The 24516-nt window shown below is 38.7% G+C and overlaps 4 protein-coding genes and 1 non-coding gene across 5 annotated transcripts; 2 read left to right on the top strand and 3 right to left on the bottom strand.

Annotated features, from left to right (window-relative positions):
• Positions 1–2930: 2930 nt before the first annotated feature.
• On the top strand, positions 2931–6794 carry LOC137953540 (serine/threonine-protein kinase PBS1-like). Its single transcript, XM_068800968.1, has 5 exons — positions 2931–3322; positions 4132–4337; positions 4630–4819; positions 5300–5691; positions 6091–6794. The coding sequence occupies exons 1-5, from the start codon at positions 3202–3204 to the stop codon at positions 6547–6549; spliced, it is 1368 nt and encodes a 455-aa protein (XP_068657069.1). The 5' UTR covers positions 2931–3201; the 3' UTR covers positions 6550–6794.
• A 2538-nt stretch (positions 6795–9332) lies between these two features.
• Positions 9333–10972, top strand: LOC137964239 (ATP-dependent Clp protease proteolytic subunit-related protein 2, chloroplastic-like). Its single transcript, XM_068811338.1, has 5 exons — positions 9333–9426; positions 9530–9602; positions 10074–10292; positions 10512–10629; positions 10914–10972. Exons 3-5 carry the CDS (start codon positions 10146–10148, stop codon positions 10916–10918), a joined length of 270 nt encoding a protein of 89 aa, XP_068667439.1. The 5' UTR covers positions 9333–9426; positions 9530–9602; positions 10074–10145; the 3' UTR covers positions 10919–10972.
• Positions 10973–10988: 16 nt separating this feature from the next.
• Positions 10989–13494, bottom strand: LOC137964223 (glyceraldehyde-3-phosphate dehydrogenase 2, cytosolic-like). The gene is made up of 12 exons (XM_068811337.1): positions 13358–13494; positions 13220–13249; positions 13031–13131; positions 12646–12761; positions 12457–12556; positions 12197–12343; positions 12028–12088; positions 11829–11926; positions 11566–11708; positions 11395–11478; positions 11169–11258; positions 10989–11076 (listed from the first exon to the last, which is right to left on the bottom strand). Exons 1-12 carry the CDS (start codon positions 13359–13361, stop codon positions 11031–11033), a joined length of 1020 nt encoding a protein of 339 aa, XP_068667438.1. The 5' UTR covers positions 13362–13494; the 3' UTR covers positions 10989–11030.
• A 1134-nt stretch (positions 13495–14628) lies between these two features.
• TRNAV-AAC (transfer RNA valine (anticodon AAC)) lies at positions 14629–14702 on the bottom strand. The gene has a single exon. It is a non-coding gene; the product is annotated as a tRNA-Val (tRNA).
• Positions 14703–17304: 2602 nt separating this feature from the next.
• Positions 17305–23904, bottom strand: LOC137964207 (putative ABC transporter C family member 15). The gene is made up of 10 exons (XM_068811336.1): positions 23006–23904; positions 21468–22894; positions 21253–21339; positions 20343–20945; positions 20018–20182; positions 19173–19467; positions 18450–18970; positions 18299–18362; positions 17977–18216; positions 17305–17756 (listed from the first exon to the last, which is right to left on the bottom strand). Exons 1-10 carry the CDS (start codon positions 23862–23864, stop codon positions 17635–17637), a joined length of 4383 nt encoding a protein of 1460 aa, XP_068667437.1. The 5' UTR covers positions 23865–23904; the 3' UTR covers positions 17305–17634.
• Between the last annotated feature and the right edge of the window lie 612 nt (positions 23905–24516).

The following is a 24516-nucleotide window of genomic DNA, read 5'->3' as shown; positions in this document are numbered from 1 at the left end:
TCAAAAATGGCTTTCTTTAACCCATAAGGATAATGTGATTATTTTCTGATCTCGGGCCAAATTGCATTTTTTTTTCTTTTTTCAGTCTCTATACTTGTTGTTTTCTTTGTATTATCAACTCTATAATGAGCTTTTCATATTGTATATTTTATATTGAATGAAAGACATTCGAGTCTACTTTATAAGGAAAAAATATTTTTTATAATCGGAGTTATCTACAAAGATAAATCAATATTTGAAACAGCAAAGGTCAAATTACAAGATAGGTTAAAGCAGTAGTAGAAATCTTCAACTTTCTAACTATTTTATGCTATCAAGAACAAGACTTTATATGGATAATTATATATAAAAAAATATATATGTAAGTCTATTTTTTTTATCTATTCAACAAATTCTCGATCAGAGTTTTATATATCGGATTAGCCCTATATATAATTAATTAACTTAAATTATCAAGCATCATTAGTTCATCTTATGGGTAGAAAAAAAATTAAGTAGTAATTGATTATTAAATTTTATTTTTAAGAGGGGTAAACAATGTTACCAGAATTTATGAACAAAAAAATATTTTCTTCTAGGTTTAATTATACTGAAATAAATCAAATTATAAGGCCCGTAATAAGGTAAAACTACCACCATAACTGATGGACTAATTCCTTCTTTTTTACCACCCTTAAGATTTAGGGTTTAGGAAAGGTGGGGCATTGCTACCCCTCTCCTATTTGTAAATACCCAACCTTCTTGTTCACAATTAAAACAATTATTTCGAGTTTTCACTTTCAAGATCAAATTAATTAGGTTAATTAAAACAACACACCCTCCACGTTTGACAAATTAGGGCAATCATGGACTTTGAGGCTTTAGCCCACTTTCTTACATGCGCACGACGATCGTTTCGCTTTCCTTGTTGACTCGAGATCCAGCTTCCCGTGTGGGCCTGCCTTACCGCCTTCGCCTCTTTATTAGTTCTGCAGACCTTCCTTTGGACGATCCGACGGTGGAGATTTGACCTAAATGTTTCTGTCTATTTTAAAACTTTTCCATGTTTAACGCCTCATGACGCGCAAGCACTGTTCAAGTATTAGGAAATAAAATTATTTTAATTTGTCGATAATCCTTTAACTAAATAAAATTACAAATACCTCCCTTAAGTTTACAGTCTTAAGTTGGCGGGCTGTAATAACAAATTCAATTATATAAAAATTTTAATAAAAATGACCCTAATTTAAGTCAAATGATCAAATTCTCCTCACTGTTCTGCAATGACCAAAACACCCCCCAATTATCTGTATTTTAACAAATCAGATCGGATCTAGAAGTTTGCATCTACAACGGTGCATGTGCGTCGCTTTTTAGATATGTCGGCGGCACGTTATCTTTTAAGCTTCTTCTTAGGTGGCCAAATCTTTACCATAGATTTCCTAGCTTGCCACGTGGTATCTTTCCCGAACTTCCACAAAGATCTTCTACTGGTTTTACATGCTTAAAGAAATCAATAATTTAATATACTTAAGTAGCTTATTGCTTTAGCTAACCATTAAATTAAATTAAACGAGAGATAGAGGGACAGTTAGTCGCTAATCCCACCTTCTAAGTGACATTTGTAACGGTTTTGACTTCCATCAAACCGTTTCTACATAGATGCATATTTTGGCAAGCTTGATTCCTTGCTGATTTGGCATGTCAATGATCAACTAATCATTTAAGTTTTGGGTAATTATGGATTCTTTTTCAAATTTTCCATAAAATCGATAATTAAAATTAGAAATAAAACCGTATAAGACTAAGCTCATTTATCTCATGTTGAGCTCTTTTAAGTCGTCCACTCTAAGTCACGCAATTAATGTCCTAGACTTTTTACACGTGGCAATAAATTCGTGATCCATAGTGCATGGCCAAGTGTCCAATTACTTGGGGTGAGCCGTGACGGAGACCATGTTGACAAAGATGTTGGCCTAGATATTTTGTGTCGTATCGAGCATGATCATGATGAGTGTCCCATGTCACTAAATGTGACATGTTACGCAAACATTTATTATCAAAATTATAATACCCTACTAAATTAAAGATGTATCAAACATTATACGGTATGTGTCATAATGGAACAATAAAGAGAGTTAATGATGTTGGATCTCCTGTATTTACATTTTATTAATTGATAATTAGTAAGGGTTTAAGACGTTTGAATTGAATAATAAGGCATCCCCCTTGCCTGAGGCTAATTTGAACACCACCCACCTCACACCCACCGTACGGTCCAACAGTAAATACATCCTTAACGGGACACACGTCAGCTCCTGCTAAGCCCTTTCAGCATAAAGACGTATTCTGTACTCTCATACTCTCCTTGTATAAGAATTTACCGACGTTTCTCGGACCTTAGTCGGATTCGAGTCCGATCCGACACAAGTGCGGATTTCACTGGGATTGTAAGAAACATGAAACACATGACTATGGATCCGATTACATCATTAGGCTCAATGTTATAAAACTCGGTTTGACCGGATCGAGTTTGTTAACCGAAGTACAAAAATTGGATGAACCCGGTTCAATCTATCGACCAGATCCGGATTTAATAACACTCATTATATGTTTAACTAGTTGACATGCAAGGTCGACAAGAGAGTGGGCTTAACCGGGTCAAAGGCCGATCCGGTGAGACGGAGATAAGATATCCGGAATCCGGATACCCGATAAGGTAAATCTTGGTTAGGAAAGATTATCTTCTCTTGTTTATTATCAAATCAGTATTCGTAGAGAGGAGCCAAATCGGGGTTAAAGTACGAAAATCATAGATTTTACCCGCAAAAATTACCAAGAACTAAGCAGATAAGGTAACGAAGTAGGCGGAAGACAAGGAATTTACTTCCTATTAATTTTGGTGGAAACCGAATCGTATTATACATGTACATGCAGCCGGAGCAGAGCCGGCTTACTCCTGCTAAATTCATATCAACGAGGAAATAACTTGCTTTTTCCTCTCTGCGATTCGATTCTTCTTCCATCGTCTTTCGATAGCTTTTGTGTCTTTGCTTCGGTTGTCTTCTTTACCCAGATTCAGAATAAAGGAAAACCCACAAAATTTTCGTCTTTAGGGCGGAGGATATTTATTGAGTAAGGGGGAACGCGGGGTGTGAAATGGGAGTGGGGGAGGAATTTTGAGCTCTGGGTGTTTTTGGTGGGATTGTGATTCGTTGAGAAATGGGTTGTTTTCCATGTTTCGATTCGAAAGAGGAGGAGGGGCTCAATCCCGGAAATAAGAGCGATGACCGTAAGGAAGGACAACCGATGGTGGAGAGTAATATTTCAAGATTGGCTTCAGGTCCATTTTTTAGCTTAGACGTGTTGATCCGATCAGGGTCTTTGATTCTATGTGTCTGAATGGTTTGGGATTCTTGAGATTTCGAAGTTTGGTTTGGTTTCATTCGTTTTGGTTATTTGGAATTTTACTTCTTGGGGGCAGATGTGAATTTCTATTCAATTCATTTTAGTTACTCGCACTTTTATTGGTTTTGTACAAGTCTGTTGTGTAGATATTTTGATAACTGTTTTTGCTCCATTTGATCTAATAATAGATGGAGCTCGATGATCAACTGTTGACTATTTGGTGCTTATATTGCATTGACAAATATAACTTCAGTAACTGGTTCTTTACATTTCAAAAGCTAAACCTCAACTAGATCGTCTTCTCAAACAATTTTGCAGTTACTTGCGTTTCTGTTTATATATATTTATTTGGTATTTCCTTTCTTATGTGTATTCAATTGTCTGGTCAATCATCCAAGGGTGTTTGTATTTGGAATAATTCTTCAATTTATTATAACCTCCTATTGGCTTGTCCTGAATCTGTGAGCTTATTTCTATTATGATTTGATCTAACTTTGAGAATTGAAAATTAATTTGTTTATGACTTTATTAACACTGTATAAGTGGGTCAGCCACTGTGATGGTTTTGGTCGCATTAATTTTGAGTTTTGGACTTTTAGTTTCTTTAATTTTGACGATGGGTTAACATTGGTTTCACTTGAGTGATTCATCAAGGAGTTTACTTCCAACGTCATGGACATACAGTTGGATGTGATTCGTTTCTCTTCTATTCATGGATATTGATTTGTTTTGGATCAATGTCAGGAGCTGATAGACTCAAAACAAGAAGCCTGACAGGGTCAAAAAATGAATCTACGAGTCCAAGGGGTGGGCCTGATGTTAATATTACTGCACAAACATTCACTTTTCGAGAGCTTGCTGCTGCAACTAAAAATTTCATACCTGAGTGTCTTTTAGGGGAGGGGGGATTTGGACGTGTTTATAAAGGGCGCCTGGAGAGCACTGGTCAGGTATTGATCATTTCCAAGATTCTCTCAAAGAATTTACGAATCATCATATAGGAATCTAGCCTAGATATTACCTTTATATAAAATTGAAAGGTCTCAGACTGTTCTTTTTATCTGACCTGACCCTTGTTATATCCAGAGACGTAAGCATAACCACAAGTTCAGCAATTGGATAAATGGAAAAAAAGGAAAAAGAAGTGATGGTTTTCAAATATTTCTGAACAGTTGGAAATGTATGGTTTGCTAGTTTTTTGCTTTTTTCATGTTCTAACAAGAGCATGTGATTTACTAACAGGTAGTGGCTGTGAAACAATTAGATAGAAATGGGCTTCAAGGGAACCGGGAATTTTTAGTGGAGGTTCTGATGCTGAGCCTCTTGCATCATCCTAACCTTGTCAGTTTGATTGGTTACTGTGCGGACGGGGATCAGCGACTTCTAGTATATGAGTTTTTGCCCTTGGGGTCATTGGAAGATCACTTGCATGGTGAGTATGGAGTGTAATTTATTTTGTTGAAACAATTTTGGAAACAATTTAGGTGGTTATGTGTGGGATCAATAAAAATCTGTCATTTTCTGTGATTTCTTTTGCTCATTAATATCTTCTATGATTTCTTTTTGGAACTGTTCTTTCACTCAAAGAGATTTGAAGTGCAAGATGAGGTAAACCCCATTTTCTGCATCTCCCCATCTCTCTCTCTCTGTACCTGTTTTTTTGGGTAGGTTTACCTGATATTACAGGTCATTGATTCTTTATGGTACGTGTAGCTTTTGCTTTATGACCATCTTTATACATTCTCTTTAAGCACTTGCATTCATTGCGTCATTCTGTGGGCTTGTTTGTATTTATGAGCCATTTCAAAAATAGCAAATTTTATTGTATGAGTCCTCATGCTTCCTGTAAGTTTATTTTGAGGTTAATGGGATGAGAGTGCATCTATATAATTAAAAAAATCATTTCTTCCAGACCTTCCACCTGATAAGGAGCCCTTAGATTGGAACACGAGGATGAAGATTGCAGCAGGTGCAGCAAAAGGGTTGGAATATTTGCATGACAAAGCAAATCCTCCTGTTATCTACAGAGATTTCAAGTCATCAAATATATTACTGGATGAAGGATTTCACCCAAAGCTATCCGATTTTGGACTTGCAAAGCTGGGTCCCACTGGGGATAAGTCTCATGTATCGACCAGAGTAATGGGCACTTATGGTTACTGTGCTCCTGAGTATGCCATGACAGGTCAACTTACGGTGAAGTCTGATGTGTACAGTTTTGGTGTTGTCTTCTTGGAGCTGATAACGGGGCGTAAGGCCATTGACAGCACCCGATCTAATGGAGAACAGAACCTTGTTTCGTGGGTACGGAATTTACCATATGATACAGCTGCCAGAATTTTAATCTAAAGTCTTGAAATCTGCAATTATTTGCTTCTTTCAGATGCATTGTTTCCTTCTATTCTCTTGAACTCTTCATCTATCCAATAAATGTAAAATCAAGTCAAAGGGCAGGAAACCAAGATTAAGAATCTTATTTTTTTCCAAGTTCCAAATCAAACTATTATTATTTTTTCAAGTCTGTGGATTTACTTACAGAAGGGTCGAATGTACAAGAGCTCAAAGAGAGCTCAAAGAATCAAGAATGATACTTACGAAAGAGAAGGGAGACACCGGAATGTTCTATATGGTCCACTCTTTCAATAATGAAGAGCTTATTTCACTGTTGCATTTTTAGAAGTTCTTTCTTTTTTCCTCTTTCAGGCTCGCCCCATGTTTAATGACAGAAGGAAGTTTCCAAAGCTGGCTGACCCAAAGCTTCAAGGCCGGTATCCGATGCGGGGGCTTTACCAGGCTCTTGCTGTGGCATCCATGTGCATCCAAGAACAAGCAGCTACTCGTCCTCTGATTGGAGATGTGGTGACTGCTCTCTCTTATCTGGCATCTCACTCATATGATCCCAACTCAGCCTCAGCTCATAGCATCAGAGAGAAGGATGGAAGAAGAAGGGGGGAGAGACAGGAGGATCGAGGCATGAGAATAGCCAAAAGTGACAATGGAGGCGGGTCTGGACTGAAGTGGGATTTAAGCGGGTCCGAGAGAGATGACTCTCCAAAGGAGACTGCAAGGATCTTAAACCGGGATTTGGACCGAGAAAGGGCAGTTGCAGAGGCCAAGTTGTGGGGAGAGAACTGGAGGCAAAAGAGGCGTGCCACCGCCTAAGGTAGTTTTGATGGAGCAAACGGATAAGCTAGTCTTCTCATGGTTTTAGCTCCTGTAGAAGTGGGTACACCTTTTGTTTCTTCTTCCATGCTATATAGAAGGAAAAGAGAATCACTGCTTCGCAGAGTGTATATGCCTGAAGAAAAAAAATGTCATCCTGGGTTCATAACCCAATTACATAATAGATGTGTCTGTAGTGAAAGTAAACAAGAAATTTTGTAAGAAAACAATCTTCTTCTTGTCAAACTCCCCTAGTCTAGCATTCAAGCTCGAAGCATTCTTCCCTATTCTGCTGCTTGGTTTAACTAGCTTTTGAAAAACTGAAATGCATGGTCCTCCTCTATCCCTCGCGGCATTCACGAATGGGAATTCGTCTCATTGCGGCTCCAACCTTGCGATCTTCGTAGTTTTGTTGTTAGTGGTATTTCACTGTTTCGTTTCAAAACTGGATCGAAACAAAAGCTATTTATCCGTACTTTTTGTATTATTAAAAGGTGATCTACCTTCTCTCTTACCCATCTGCAGGATGATTTTCTTTTAATCTACTAATATTTATGCAAAATTCTCAAGAACAGAGTTATTTAGCCTTTCAAGGTATTTATAGCAAAAGTGTTCGGAACTTCACCACGTTCCAATAACTAACAGACTATAACATACCCTCCTCTCTCGTTTTCTTCACTTTCTGTTTTCTTGTGCCCTTTCAACGCGTCACCCAGTTCCCTTACTTCTACCTATCAATGCTCTTGATCATGGGAGAAACCCATTCTCCTCTTTTCCCAGCAACCTTCTTTTCTCCCTCATCAGGTCTCATTGACCTGCCTAATTATCACACTCTCCCCGGAGATCCATTTTCTGCAGCCACAAGTGAGTTTTGGTGTCGACTCATAACTCCAAGATTTCAAGAAAAATGAAATGGATCTTGAGACACAAAATGGATCTCTCTTTCTCTCTTTCTATCTGCTGCAGCATCCTCTACTTCCATTGAGATGTAAATTGGAATCGACTTATGAAGTAACGAACAAAAGTGCACTTTTTGTGGGCATCAGCAGCACAAAACTTTATTTCTTTTTCCTCTTTTCCTGCTCATGTGATTATTCTCTATGAGCTCCTCCTTCCCAGACGACCCATGCAAACTTCACCTCACCGGTGACCGGACGCTTGGTCCTCCTCTCTTGTTACAAACAGAGCTTTACTAAAAGTGCAGGCACCGTACGTGCTCCCTTCTCTCTCAAATGAAAGTAATCCTTGTTATGTACAGAAAGTTAAAAAATTACAGGCACTTTAGATTGAACGCCTACAACAACTCTCTCTACACATGCAGAGAATTAAGGGCACAGAATTGTGCTTCTCTACGTGTGAAAATTAAGGACAGAATCACAGAACGCCTTGTGGTTAACTTTGAAACTTGCCGAGTGTTGGGGGAGAGGATGGTGCCGAAATACGGTGAATTGAAGGTGAGGAATAAAAGAGAGAAGAGAGCAGAAAATTCCAGTTTTGAGGAGGGAAAGGTCGACAGAGGCGGGGAACCTGTTTTCCAAGGAATCTCTGAGAACAAAACCTCACCGTGTAAAAACTCATAAGACTTGAAACCTAAAAATATACGACTTTATTTGTTAAGATCATAATTAGATGAGCTATTTTAATCAGGCCCTGTGGATTCTATTAGTTGAGGCTTTAAGCCAAAACTTAATCCTATCTGTTGAGGAATCTGTGCCTGATCTCTTTTTGGGGGGAGAAGATGATGGAGAACACGGTGAACTAAGGACAGAGAGAGAAAGCTATCATAATTATAAACAGTTTCTGTCTAGGTGTAGAAGAAGCTGATCATGCCACTAATCATCAGCTACCTCCCTATTAACTCAAGTAAACCGATATATTCTTGTTGGTATTAAATCTACCTATAATTTTTATTTTTCGATCTCCAACTAGAAACGGCAGGAAAAGTGCAAAATCTTCCTTCATTCCCTGGAAACAAAAACCGCCGGAAGAACATGCCTGAGAGCTAAAGAAAGACTCTCAAAGCGTATCTCTTGGGAGACTAACTATTTGCAGGAGTCCAGGACGAAGACGAGGCGCAAGGATCTTTTCATGGAAATGTGGGAGAAATTGATCGTTCAAAGCGACGTAGACATGTTGAGGTTCTTGGCGATGGTGAACCCAGGCAGGCCAAAAAGACTTGAATGATCCGGCGGCGGAGAGCGAACGAGGGATTTGGATTTTGGAGGCGAAGATGTAGAGCCACCTGCAAACGAGTTTTCGGTTTTTTAATCTTCGAAAAAGCTAAACAGGTTAGCCCAAGAGACGTTTGGCCGAGACTGACTCCCAAACTCTTCTTGCAAAACCATGAAAGATCTTCTATATCACAGAGACTCTAATCAAAGAGGAAGAGAGTCTATCTGTAGACATTGACAAAGAATGAAAAACTGGGCTTGGACTCAAAGACTTTTTATTTGGGCTCTTTGGTTTTCAACTTGTTAGCCTGGTCCTTCTACGATACATGTCACGGTCCACGGCACGTCTTGGTCCACGGCACGTCTTGGTCCATTCTCTCCCTGTTCGCCTGATCGAACGCCTCGGCGGAGTGACTGGTAGTAGGCAACGCGCTGCTGCTGCTTCCTCCCTGAACTTCCATTCTTCTGCAGCCCCTCTTGCCCGTTCAAAATGACGGTCGCACTTCACGTAACGACGACTTCCAGTCTCCATGGTCGAAAGGGAGAGGCTCAGCCTTCTTGCAAGTTATGTTGGCCGGTTATACGGTTTTTTACATCCTTTGCTGTACAGACCTTTATAAGAATTTCGACAAATTTTATTCCCTTTTTAGTTCTTATTGCAGTTGTAAGAGCAGGGTTTTTTCAGGATTGAGACCTCAATCGACGGGTATTATCCTATTCGGTTTTAATTTCTTTTAATTAATCTTTTGGGTGTTGGGTGCATATGTTCATGCTGCGATTCCGGTTTTTTTTTTTAAATAATATTTCAGGCCCCTTTGGAACTGGAAAACCAAATCTCTCCTCTGAATTTCATGACAGAGTCCACCAGCTTCTCCATTCGAGGTATTATAAGCTTCCGGTTCCAGCAAACAAAACTAATTCTTACAATTGAACAGCTGCCTTTCTGAGAGAGACAAAATATTTCTGATGTCTTCTCTTTTCTTTACAATTTGACCATCATTTGCTAAGAAAATACTGTCCTATAGAAAGTACAATGTATCATTTCATCTTGAGGGTTTGCACTTCTCGAGTTTTAGTTCTTAACATCAGGTATAAAAAAGTCATTGCACAAGCTCACCTCAAGTCATGTTTCCCTGGGAAAAAAAGTTGAGTATTAGTTGCCTTCTCAAATTCCTTGTTATCCTTTCAGTCTTGTTAACATGTGGAGATCTTCACGTCAAGGGATATTATCACCTTCCTCATTTAAGCAAGTTTATACTAATATGGGGCCAGGGTCTGCTCTATGATGCTTGGTTGGTGCACAGAGATACTCCAGTGTTTTGTTCATATTTGTGCCTTACTCGTCTTCATCAGGTAAAGAAGTCTCTGTCATACATTTATATTTGGCAGATCAACCACTTCAAAAAATCTTCAGATGCACAGAATATGGCAGAAGCAGAATCTTGGGTTATTTTTATTGGGCAAAACGTAGACGAAGAGTTTAGAAATCAAGTGCTGGCAACAATGCTTGACCTCGACAGCATAGAATCTTCCAAAAAGCTTTACTTGTACATCAATGGTCCTGGTGGAGATGTGAGTTATTTTTTAGATTCTGATTTGTGCTCTATGTTTTTCTTTTTTCTTCAATGTTTTTCATCTTGAGTTGGTTTAGATAGTCCTGCATTTTTTCTTTTTCCTAGAATGAGTTTAATGGCCCTAAATGATATGGTCGATCTATCCCAATTTCAAAAACAAAATAAAAGATGGTGGGTCTACTATATTCTTAGCCTTACAGCTCTGTGCTATGTACAGCTTACTCCAAGCTTGGCTATATATGACACCATGCAAAGCTTGAAAAGTCCTGTTGCAACACAATGTGTTGGGTATGCCTACAATCAAAGCAGGGTTTCTCCTTGCAGCTGGAGAGAAGGTATGAAGAAAACAATTCTTGTAACTTTGGAACTGCATTACCGCGTCTGCATGCTCAAATTCAACACCTCTGAATCTTATCTTTCTTTTTTATCCGATTATGTCTGCCATGCCTCTTTCAAGAATTGCTTTGCTACCTCCTGCTGGAGCAGCTCGTGGCCAGGTTTCTCTTTAATTGTTTTTCTTTTCTTTTCTTTTCTCTCTCCAGAAACATGTTATATGGAATATTTTTTTTCAGGCTTTATACTTGAGAGATAATGGTGCTATTTAATTTGTTTTCAACAGGCTGATGATATTCAAAACGAAGCAAATGAACTACTTAGAATCAAGAACTACTTGTATCAAGAACAATTTATTCTGCTAATAATTAAAGCAGGGGAAAGCATCCAAGGATGAAACTCTCTACTTGGTGGATGCCATGTGGCGGATCAAATCGATCACGCGGGAGCTGCAACAAAATCGATAGTATGTAATGTCTTTAGCGGTTACAATAACAAAGGATATCTATCCTACAAGATTCAGGCATTTTTATAAACTTACCTGTAGCCCCACTCGTTGTCGTACCAAGCTACGAGCTTGACGAAGTTCTTGTTAAGAGCAATGCCAGCCTTAGCATCGAATATGCTCGACCTGCACACAGCAATCGCAATTAGTTCCGAGGATTATTAAACATATGAAAATCAATCTCTAAACCCATTAAACCGATAGTCCACACTAATGCTTACAAGTGAAATAAAATGTGAGATTATTATGCAGATATCTTTACCTACTGTCACCAATGAAGTCAGTGGAGACCAAATCTTCCTCGGTGTAACCCAAGATTCCCTTCAGTTTATGCTCAGATGCTTCCCTGCACGCTCCCCAAAATAAATTGATCAGAATACGACAGATATGTCACCATGTTTCATCTTATCCAAAGGCCAATGCAAGAATTTACTTGATCGCAGCTTTGACTTCATCGTAAGTGGCACTCTTCTCAATCCTCACAGTAAGGTCTACGACCGAGACATCAACCGTAGGCACACGGAATGACATTCCAGTGAGTTTTCCGTTCAAAGCAGGAAGCACTTTTCCAACAGCCTGCAAGAGAGGGAAGAAAATATAACCAATCAAACACCCTTCGTCAGATGATGATGTCGGTGGACAGGAAATATATGTCCAGATGGTGGCGAGATTAATTTTATAATCGGCAATTAATACCCTGGCAGCTCCGGTGGTGCTGGGAATAATGTTGAAGCTAGCAGCTCTTCCACCTCTCCAGTCCTTTGATGAGGGACCATCAACGGTTTTCTGGCTGGCTGAATTACAGAAAAGTAGTAATTAGCGATGAAGAATTAAGAACATATACAAAGCGAAGCAACTATGAAAAATTAAAGAATAATAAAAAGGGGATACCAACCAGTAATGGAGTGAACTGCTGTCATCAATCCCTCAATCACGCCAAATTTGTCATGGATCACCTGTCATATTCCCCAATCAGAAAAACCTAAGAGAACTAATATGACAAACTAATGAACGCACGTTCAGGGAACTGATGGTATGCTTAAAAATAGATTAGTTGCAAAGACCTTAGCCAGGACAGCAAGACAATTGGTACTGCAGCTGGCATTTGAGACAATGTCGATGTCTGGTTTGTACTGATCTTCGTTGACACCTATAACAAACATGGGGGCATCTTTGCTTGGAGCTGAAATGACGACTTTCTTGGCACCTCCCTGCACATATCCGTTTGATCAATGTAAGAAAATCAACTTTCACATCTGTTGTTACCATGAACATACGACCAAATAATGAAAGTAAAAACCAATAAATAAATAAATCGCTGTACCTTGAGATGAGCAGCTGCCTTGTCTTTGTCGGTAAAAACACCAGTGGATTCAACAACAAAGTCAGCACCAGTCTCACCCCATGGGATCTCCTCAGGGTTTCTACAAACAAAGAAACAATAATACGCTTAGACTTCCATCGTCGCACTGATACGTTCATAAAAGCAAGCAAAACCTACAAGATAAGCTACCTGATACCAAAGACTGTGACAGCCTTCTCGCCAAAAAGAAGAGTTTTAGAGTCCTTCACCGTGAGTTCATGGTGCTTCCATTGGCCGTGGACACTGTCATATTTGAACATGTATTGCTGCAAGTTTAAACAGATTCAGAAAGGCTATAAAAGCAGGACAAGATACAAAACGAACAAGACCATCAGATCCAACCAACCAGTGTATACTGGTTATGCAACCCAGACACTACCATGGATCGATTGCCTATCGCTACTGATCAAATCAACTACACTACTTTATTCACCAAAAACAGATGCTATACCATGAATTACTGCCAGCAGACTAAGAAAGAAAGTAAAATAATCTCAAAACTAGGAAAAAATAAAATACAAAGAAGAGAATCTACCATGTACTCGGTGTTGATGAAAGGATCGTTAACAGCAACAAGCTCAACATCATTGCTTTGAAGGGCGACTCTGGCCACCAATCTTCCGATCCTTCCAAAACCTTAAGTTTCATCCAAATGTCAACTAACCGAAAAAACAAAGAGAACAAAACCAGAAGAAAAAACAAAAATAAAGACAGCATTACATACCGTTGATTCCGATCTTGATCTTTCCAGATGCTAAAAGCAGGAGAGAAAAAAAGAAAGAAACAACAAAAATTAGAAACGAAGACAAGAGAAAGTCACTGAGAAAACAGCAAGCAACAAACAGGAAATTGAGGAAGTTACCCATGATGCACACAGAAACGAAGAAGAGTGAACTTGCAAGGGCTATACAGAACTATCGAATATCGATGGAAGAAGCAGCATTCATGGGAGGGGTTATTTAAAGACACAGGGCGTGAGGACTGATGGAAGCAGTTTAGTGGTTTCAGGCGGTTCGTGGCAGGAGAAAAACTGGTGGTGCCTTGGGCGAGGGGTCACAGACGGCGCCGGTTGTTTTGGTAAACAAAGAGTATGATCGAAGGCAAATTTGACCTTCGAGAAGAATTGTCGTGGAATGAGACAATCGGCCTTGCTTTTCGTTCGCCGATTCCGGCTTAGTGTCAAAGCGTGCCGGGTCCATGACTCCATGATACTCGATCATTTCGGTCATTTCGGGGATTATTATGGTAATTGAAGCTGGTCGGATTTAATATGGACCTTAATTGACCTAAAAGAAAAAAAACAAACACCTCCATCAATAGTGTTTATTCCAAAAATAGCTGAATAATTGATTCGTATTTGCAATTTAAGGTAAATAAGAACAATTATTAGAGTAAATGATATTTTCGTAAAACAATTATGCTAACGAATCAATTCATGAGCTAACAAGTCAAACTTGGCTTGTGATACTTAACGAACTTTATTTTAAGTTTGAGTTTAAACCAAGTTCAAGTAAAAACTGAAGTGAGTCAAGTTTGAACGATTTGTGAGCACATTGAAGTGAATATTCTCGACAACATCCTCCAACGTAAAATTTAATCAAAATTTTAACACTCTTACTTCAAATTTGGATCTCCATCGACACTAACCGCGCATGCCTCTTGACCTCATCTAAAACTTATACAAACCATAATAAAAAAAAAAAAAAAAAAATTGAAGTCAGGGTTGAATTAGGAGTAGATGCTTTTTTTAATTAAAATAATAAAACTATGGCATGGTATGTGTCTTGGATCCACCGGTACTGGGAGTATATCACCTATATTATACATGGTTTACTTATAATATTCGTAAAAATATATTTTTATAAAGTTGAGTGAAGCATGTCACAACCCTAGAAAGTATGAAGCCATTATGTAAATGATATAAGATTAATGAAGAGGGAACTTGGAAGCATAAATCATGGATCCAATTTGACTTGATCGAATTATTTAATGTGAGAACATGTCATCGGTGGGGCTCATGCACCCATGCCAAGATGCTTTGATCCATGTGGCCGCATGATGGTTAATAACGGAATATTTTATTAAATAAATAACATTAGAATTTGAGGGGACAAAAAAAGGTAATGTGAATTTTGGCGTCGCCCGGACTCGAACCGGAGACCTTCAGTGTGTTAGACTGACGTGATAACCAACTACACCACGACACCAATTGTTAGAGGACCTGATTTAATATAATTTAATTTAAATTATTTCTATTTAGACCGAACCCAATTCAACTAACCGGTCCGAGTTTTTATAACGTTTGTTGTAATGTAACGTATGACCCTTTTGCCATTTTCAAAGCAGCCTCCATGGTTGATTTTCTGCTCTGTTCGTCAAATTCAAATGTCCCGCTTTGAACAGAACACCGTTGCTTGGATGACAAGAAAAGCGCGCGAAGCCCAGCGAGGGTTGCCCTGTTTAGTTTATGCGTAATACTCTGTATAGAAGCTACAAAGCTGTTTCGCCACTGGAAAGGCTGTCCATTGACGAGCGGTTATTGCTGACCGAATCTCCATTCGTTCCTATTCCCGTTGTCCGTGGATGAAAGAAACTCTACTTGTTCCAATTCTTCAACGGCATTGTCTTTAACACGGGAGAGTTAAATAAAGCAGAGGGAGAAAAGAGTTTTTTTCTCGCTTCCCTTTTAAGTGCGATTCCTTCATTTCGTGTGTTTATTTTCTTGTTTCGCAGCTCAAAGGCAACAGATGGTTGATGCCTGAGGTACGTATCTGGTCATCCCCTTGTTAATTTTTGAAGATCTGTTTGCGGATGGAAAGATTTGGTTTGATATGTCTGTTCTCTTAGAACTTATTTTTGCTCTGCTGATGGTTTCAAACCTTTCTGGAGCTTTTCTGCAAATCTTATAAGATTTTAATGCAGGTAAGTTTCTGGGTTTGATGGTGTATTAGGCCGAAACCTCTGTTATTTGCTCTATCTGGTAACTGCGCAAGGCTAAGAGATACCACCAGTAGCATGGTTCCGTGGATCTTTCATGCAATCAAAGCTTTATACCTTTTTGGATTTTAAATAAAACTCGAAAACGAACATCCTGTTAAGGGTGTCTAGATAAATCTTGTAGAGTTCAAACACATAGCATTCGCGGGATCTAATTATTATGGGTTCTGAATATTTGGATGGTGCTCCAATCTTTTGTTATAAAGCTACTTTATAATTCTATTTTAATTCTTTAGGAAGACAAAACGATATCGTTGAGCTCATCATCCTGAACTTATTTCCTGTGTGCTTGCATATAGGCGTTGTCTCTCTTTGCAGCAACTGGTGTGGTTGTGAGCATTTGTGCCATGCAACTTGTTGGTAACATCACGGGCAACCCTGAAGTAAGGTCTGTACATTTTTCTTCAAGCTTCGAGAATTTTGCTGTTTTCAAGTCTCAAATTTGTTTCATCAATAAAAACTTCTTGTCTTTGCATATGAGAGAAACAATGACGGGGCATCATATCTCTTGGGAGGATGATCGTACATAAATATGGTCTCCATTAAAAAAAGTAAGGAACAAATGAAATAAATTTTCTTAGTTTCAGAACAAACATAGGAGGATTCTCTATTATACTTGGCACAAATCGGATGAATTAAATCTGATTGATGACTTTGGATTGTGAAATGGAAAACTGGAATGAGTAAATTGGTACGAAGTTACCTGATTTGTGATCTGGCCATGATTCTGTTCTATGCAAGAATTTTTGTCTTGGATATTAATGTTTCTTTCAATTAAAAATATGATTTAATAGTTACTTAAAAAGAAAAATCTAATGAAGTTCCTCGAAAATATTAAGGACATTATATTATTAAGTTTCCTGTCTTCTTTCTAGTTTAAAGACCTGAAAGTCTTCCTTTTAATTAGTATATCCTATCATCATCTCCATACAAGAAAAAAGAATATCATCTCTGAGACCCTCACTTTCCTTGTTTCTGTCTAAATATGGCAATACTACTGTACAATACAAGAAAATTTTCTTATAACAATCATGAACTGTTCAAAAACAGAAAAACAAAAAGCAGGTGTTCAATTTCTCATTATTTTTCATTTCCTTGTTATGAAAAGAAACTGAGACAATGTTACCTTGAACTAGAGTTTTGAAAGGTTAATGACTTGCACCAAATAGATTTTCAACAAATTAAAGAAAATGGGGACTAATGGTGCCACTTTTTTTTTTTTTTCCAGGGTTAATAAAGAGAAGAGAACACAAGGAGTCTTTGATAATTATGCAGAAGGAGAGAAATATGCAGAACAGTCTTCGGAGATTTCTCCAAACCCAGACAGCGGAGATTATGCCATCTATCAACCAATTGTTCTCAGACCCAAAATGACCCAGAGATGGATCGGCTACAGTTAAGTGTTTTTCATTTACAGGAGAGTTGTTTTGGCTAGTCAATTGTTTGACCTCGAGAAGGACCAAAATAGTTCCTGATACAGCATTTTATACTTCCATGTTGCTAACTGGAGCTGCATGATCTCTTTGCCATATTGCCAATTAATATTCTGAGTTTGATTTTTTTTTCCCAGATAATAAAATTCTAAACTTCTGAAACAAGCGCTGTGCATTTAAGGTGTAACAGCGCCGTTTCCTTCCTAGGAAAGTTCATTGATAGGATCTTCAGACACAACCTTTGATTGTCAATCCTTGAAGAATTAACACCAAAACTTCTAGGTTATGACATGTTTTCGATTTTGCTGCTCTTAAGGCTAAACTGGATATCGATCACTTTTCCTTCTGTTGAACTTTGGCGGTATTCCTGCACAGAGCCTTTATGCATGTCTTAAATTTTTCCTAAAACATAGTACAAAGATCACTATGTACAAAACTTAATTTGCTATCTCATGAACATTGGTATTTGTCAGTCATTTCAAATGTGTCAATTTGTCACATTGTCAATACATTTTTGGTCAACTCTGTTGGCCTTCTCCTGTCTATAGTTGATGGTCATCTTGGTGTGGTTGTTGCTGTTGTAGGCATACTTGCTGCTATCTCTATTGTTAATGAAGAATCTGTTATTGTATTATATTTCTCTAATTTGTATCCACCTGGAGCAGTCGGTTGATCTCAGATGTTTTGAACCATTTGCATCTTCCTTTTTTTAAGAGGGGGATGACCTATGATCTCTCTTGGATCTCCTCAAAAACTCCATGACCAACTTGGAGAATGCTGAAGATTTGTCTTTGAGTAACTGAGCAGGGGAATCATATTCCAAAATTTTGCCTGTACCAATCACAAAAAAATGATATTATTTAGGCATTAAGAGGGAAAAGGAATTGAACACATAACAAAAACATATAGGCAAAAATTTAAGTCATACATATTGATTTATATTAGTTGTGTGGTCTCTTCACAGATTGAAAGCACAAAAAAGAACACTGAAACTCACTCAAGCAGTGCAATGATGAACCCAATATATTAGTTGTTCAGGAGCATGATTTACCTTCATCAAGCACCAGAACAAGATCATTGTCAATTACGGTAGGTATACGGTGGGCGACAGTAATTACAGTGCAATTACTAGTCTCTACTCGTATAGTCTTCTGAATCACATTATCTGTTTCTGTGTCCACAGATGCTGTTGCTTCATCTAGCACCAGTACCCTCCTCTTTTTAAGCAACACTCTGGCAAGGCACACCAGCTGCCGTTGTCCCATACTCCAATTCTCTCCATCTTCTGCAACTGCCACCATAAATAGAATTTTTTGTGATAAATAAATCAAAAAGACATCAGACAAATTACCCAGGAAAAAGTGTCCTCGTACCTGGTGCATCTAACAGCCTCTGATCTTGCCTCACAATCTCCCCAAGTTGACACTTATCCAGAGTCTGCACACAGCAACAGTTTAGAAGGGCTCTTCTTTAATCAAGACCAGTAAATAAAATAACAAAAAACTGATGACTGAATGAATTTACCTCCCAGATTTCGGCATCAGAATGCTGCTGGAGAGGATCCAAATTTGTCCTCACATTTCCCTGGAACAGAGTTGGGTCCTGTGGAATAATACTTAATCTTGTCCTCAAATCCTCTAGACCCATCATACAAATGTCGACAGAATCAATAGTAATCCTTCCTTCACTGGGTTCTACCACACGAAAAAGTGCTTGGATAAGAGTGGACTTGCCACAGCCAGTCCGGCCGACAATTCCAATCTTCTTCCCTCCTGGAAATGTGCAAGTGATTCCTCTCAAGACCATGGGAAGGTCAGGGTTGTATTGGACATGGAGGTTGTCAAGTTCAATGGTTCCATTTGTTGGCCAGTCTGGTATGGGCCTGCAATTTTCAATCACCAATGGAGCTTCACTAGGTAGGCTTGAGAACTGTAGAATTCTCTCCACTGAGATCATTTTATTTTCAACATTGCATAGGTTCCAGATCACCCAAGCCTGAAGTACATTCAAATTCAAACCATATGTAGCTGCAAGTCCAGCAAGACCTGACAGTTGCACCCAACAACTTTTCAAAATTAGAGGGTTAAATGGTCACAGAGAGAGAGAGAGAGAGAGAGAGAGAGAGAGAGAGAGAGAGACAGAGAGAGAGACAGAGAGACAGACAGAGATACAGAGAGAGAGAGAGACAGACAGAGAGAGATACAGAGAGAGAGAGAGAGAGAGAGAGAGAGAGAGAGAGAGACTTACTGGGATCTACTGATGATCTTGGTAGGGTAACTAAGATTAGTAGTAGAAAAAGGAACACAAGATTAAAAAGAAAATTTATTCGGACACAGAGCCATTCCATAGTGGCGCAATTGTGAAAAGCAATACGAGAGTAGTCATCAATGATGCCAAGATTCTTGTTCTGGAAGCGTTCTTGCTGATTGAAGCAGCGGATAGTTGCAGCTCCTGCAATAGACTCAGAGAAATGGTGGAGGATTGGACCTTTTCTTACCCCTACCATTCGAGCCAGTTCCCTCGCAGTTGTAATATAGTAAGCCTGCAGAAAGTTGAGTTGTTGAAGATTATGACTTCATTTTGTACTTGACTTAAATTGTGAGAGATACTATATCAATTGCTAGAACATTGGTACTGACATGATTTGCATACAAAATAAAATTTCCTCATGAAACTTCAGTTTATTATTATCCAAAGCATTCACCATATTCCCCGAAGATGGCCTGATTAATTTGCAAGATCCATCTAAAAGCCAACATTATAGATGAGAGGCACTTTAAGTCAAACCTTTTGGTGAATACCTAAAATGGATCTTGTTAAAGAATAACCATACAAGAACCTTACATGACTCTCAGGGAGTTTGATAATACCAAAATTCCTCTTTGGTTGTAACTTCTTCTCATGAGATTCCTTTTCATGTAAGTCATGTAAGACTCTTCCATATCTATTGTTCAATAGATCTAATAATATATATACATATATATTTAAAATAGAAGTACTCAAAAGTAGATGAACTGAATCTATGTCATTTGCATATGTATTTCATACATCTACTCATGTGCATAGAAATGAAGTTAGAGTGGTTTCCTTGCCTGATACCAAATGGAGATGGCTAGAATAATGACAAACAGAAGGAAGACCTGCCAGGTCACTTGGGACATAAGAATAATTATAGCCAATAGCTGTATTAGCGCAAACGCCAATCCTGCCAACCTGTATGGAATGTCTGTGTCGACAATACTCTGATCAGTAGATGCCTGAAAGAAAAAGAAAAAAAAAGTAAGGAGAAGAGGAAAGTTTAAAATCCAGAATGTTGTATTTAAAGGTTAAGATGGAAAATGGTAACTTCAATCCATCAACTTAGGTTGTGCACAAGGATTTTCGGCATATACAATAAAAGAAAGTAGAAGAACTAACCCTGTTGAGAATTCGACTAGAAGGTGTAGAATCGAAGTATGACATAGGAGAACGAAAAACAGATGTAATCATGCTGGAAAAGAGCCTCTGTGCAGTTTCAAGAGCAACTGTAGAAAGCAAAACTGCTCTTCCTAATATGAATGCTGAACTGCCAGCAGACAACAAAACAAAGACACCGATCAAGCGCTCTTTGCTCATTCTACCTTCCTTCTCACTCCCCCAAGCAATCCAGTAATTGCTGCCTATTTGGAGTCCTTGAAATAGGACTTGACAAAGAAGAATAATTGGAACAAGAAGTCCTTTATAGGCAGAACTGATGAAAGTTGAATAGACACTCCATTTTACTCGTCCTGTTTCCCTGTCTTCTTCACAGATTTTCTCTGAAAGATTATTGACACTGCCAATGGTGCAAGGCGTTTCGTCTATCAGCTCTGATTCTTGAACTTGAAGTGAAGGGGATTTCAGCAAGTTACTTTCCTGCGGTGAGGTCACTTGGCTGAGAGATTGATTGTATGCTGCCATTTGTCTGACAAGTTCACCATCGGTTTCTTTGATCAGATCTTCGTGCTTGCCACATTGGACAATTGTACCATCTCTCATTACCTACACATGACATGAGGAAAGGATGTAGCTCTCTGATACAAAATATGAAACTGGCAGTGAAAGCCACTTATACCTAGTCAGTATTACTCAGGGATTGCTCAATCACTTCTAATAGAAGCTAACAAAAAACCACCAAAGACTTGGTTGAATCATTGGGAAACTCAACCAGTCATTGAGAAACATATTCAATTCAATTCAGGCAGTCTTTATAAAGAGAGAACTTTGAAGCCATAAGTCTACAACCATTTAAAACTATATATTTACATGGTGAAATGAGACATTTATAGAGCCAAGGCTAAAACTTTACCAGTACTAGATTTGAAAAATCCAGAAATTCAAGCTGATGAGTGACAAAGATAACAGTCTTATTCACCAATAATCGCGATAGGCATTCCTGCACTCCAAAAAAAACAACCTAGTTGGTTGACTGCACCTTAGTTTTTCCTAGATTGCAAAAATACAGACCTAGCTTCATTATATAATCTGTGGACCATCATTAACTAATGTGAACTGTCAAATTACCTTGAAGAGATGTGCTCCAGTATGTGCATCAACAGCACTAAATGGATCATCCAAGAAAAAGACATCTGAGTTACTGTAGACCGCCCTGGCCAACTGAATCCGCTGCTTCTGCCCTCCACTAAGATTTATGCCTCTCTCTCCCACCATTGTCATATCTCCATCAGCCCACATTTCAATGTCCTTATCCAAAGCACAACCTTTGAGAACTTCCTCATAGAAGACTCCATCCATTTTCTCACCAAACAAGACATTTTCTCTAACTGATCCGGTTTGAATCCAAGCACTTTGTGGAACATAAGCTCTCAAGCCATAAACCTTTATTTCTTGCCCACTAATTCTCGGAATCTCACCAATAATGCTGCAAAGAAAACTTGATTTGCCAGATCCTACAGACCCGCATATCGCAACTTTCTGACCTTTCTTGATCTTCAACTGTTTAGTGATCTTAACTGTGGGTTTGTTTGAACTGGAATTGGTTTCCCATGCATACTCCCCAACTTCAATGTCAACTGTCACATCAGGCATGTTTGAAGTGAAATTGCATGCCAACCTTTTCTGATCTTCTTCTCTAATGAATTCTTGTACCCGATCAATTGAAACTCTTGTTTGAGCAATCATCGAGATCAGTTCTGGAAGATTATAGATGGGTTCTTGTAGAATTCGGAAAGTAGCTAAAGCTGAAAGCACGGCACCAGACGTTAGTGGCACTTTTACAATGATACAAACACCAAAAGTAATAACTGAAACTAGTGTTGGAGAAGCCCAAAACAAAAAAGCAATAGCTGAGCAAGAGTAAAGGTATCTTTTCAGCCAATTTCTTTCTATTTCTCTTAATTTGAGGAGCTTGTTCAGATATGTTGTCTCCCATGAGTGCAATTTCAAAATTCTCATGGACTTTAGGGTCTCTGAAGTGGCTTTGATTCTGGAGTCTTTTGCTTCCATGATCTTCGAATGAAGGTTTTCTTGCAGATTGGCCAGTGGGATATTGCTCACCATGACTAGAACAATGGTGAAAAGGGCAGCAAGTGATGCAGCACCACCGAGATTTCTTAAGAGTATAATCAGAGCTAGAGAAACTTGAACAGGAAGCAGCCAAATGCCATGGATGTACCAGAGGAAGTCTCCTATCCTCTCCACATCCACATTCAGTAGGTTTATGATTTTGCCGCTGCTCATGCTACCATAACGTGTCGAGAGACTCTTTGTGTAAATTGCAACAATGAGAGCTGCTCGGACTCTGATACCCAATTGGTGAGCCCCAAAATACCACTGCCTTTGAGAAAGTGATTCAACTGTCTTAGAAACGAAGAATAAGAGAGCAAGCAAGTAACCGTAATGATAGCTCAAACTATTATCTTTTCCAGATAAAAAGTTCACAAAGTTAGTTATTAGGAAAGGGCCCAAATAGGATGAAAGAGTGTTTATCCCTGCCAAAATTCAAAATTCTGACTATTAATTGAACTTGTAAGCATTTAGAAACTGAGAAGACATAGAGATGCAGATAAACAGTAAGGCTAAATCATTTAATTGTATCATACCTGCAAAAATTGCATTTATGACCAAAGGTTTCCAGATGGACTGGATCAGAGCATCTGGAAGGGAGGAAACTTCAGTTTTCTGTTTGAGAATAGCATCTTGTAACGAAGAGAATGAACTTTCTGCAGTTTCTGGTTTGGGAACTAAGGGGACATGGCTGAGTTCTAGCTTCTCCTTTTGACCTGCTTTGAACAGTGGATTCAACCATCGGAAGGTAAGTCTGCTCCAAATTCCAGCGTTGTCAAAAGCATTGCTGCTGGTGTGTTCATTTTCTGTCTGGAGTAATGGGCTAGTGACTTCTTGGAGATTCCTTCTCCTATTCATACTTAAAAGGTTGAAGCACAGAAAGATTGAAAACGGGAGAGAGGCAAAGTTGCAGAATTTTGGGACAGGGAAAGAGATTGGCAATGAAATCCATTTTAAACAGGTGAGTAAGAAAATGGCTATGTAGAATGTATCAAGAGTACAGTAGAGGAACCACCAGAACTTGAGGACTAGAGGCCAGCTTTTGTTCTCTCTAATTGTTCTCTCCTTGTAATAGATTGTGAAAATGCTAATCAGAACCCAAGTTACCGTGGGGAGAGCAGATACAAGAGAGATGGCTTTGAGCATCCATATCTCATAAACTGAAAAACCCAGATAAGAACAAGAGATCGAAATGTTACAGAGAATGACTATCTTAGTAGAAAATGTCGATTTCCTATCTGTACTTTCCTTGTCCACGGAGTGTCTGTCCTTCTGTTTGAGAAGTGTTACAATAATCCAAGTCCAATACAGCGAGAAAGCTGAAGTGCTAACGACTTTCAATAACCATTCCATGGATGTATGTGATAAAACTGCAAAAACAGGTACAAGAACCATGGCTGAAAAACACAGTACAGACTTCAGAAAATACCCGAGGCCCCTGTCAACACCATTGAGAAGATTATCATATCAATGAAGCTGTCTGCTGAGAAAGACAACGAACATATGACTGCAAAAGAAACCAAATAACCTTTTAATATGTAAACGCTACCGAGAAGCCAATGGGAAAACAAGACAGACCCAGTTGAAGTGTGAGAACGAAGACTACAGATGAGGGAGCAAAAAAGAGAAAAAAGCTTCACAGGCTTTTGTTGCAGTTTTAGAATTTCTGTCAGTATGGTTTATATTAAGGCGGAAGCTTATCTCCATGAAAGCTTAAGAGGGAAGCACGTGGTTCTGAAAGATGGACATGGATATTCCTCTACAATAAAACGCATTCATACAGATGCAGAGACAGCATTTCAGGCCCACATCCCATCACTATCCCACCGAGATTCAAACAAAGGCAGAATCCCCAGCAGTTAGTTAAGAGATTATGAAAGCTGCCAAAGAGTAATGTATACATGTCTTCATCTATGTCTTCATGGCCGGACACAAATTCAGGCTGGTCAAGTGGCCTACACGGGCTGTTCTGGATATCCATTGTCTTCCTTCAACGTCAATAACAAACTTTTTTCCTTTTTCCGCCATTAAAGATTAGCTGGATTAA

The sequence above is a fragment of the Aristolochia californica genome, unplaced genomic scaffold (genome assembly GCF_029961685.1).
Source record: "Aristolochia californica isolate CCGP_79_NKW_82.1479 unplaced genomic scaffold, dmAriCali1.0.hap1 SCAF_1, whole genome shotgun sequence".
Taxonomy (NCBI): domain Eukaryota; kingdom Viridiplantae; phylum Streptophyta; class Magnoliopsida; order Piperales; family Aristolochiaceae; genus Aristolochia; species Aristolochia californica.
Note: the sequence above shows the minus strand (reverse complement) of the source record. Positions and strands in the feature narration are given on the sequence as shown.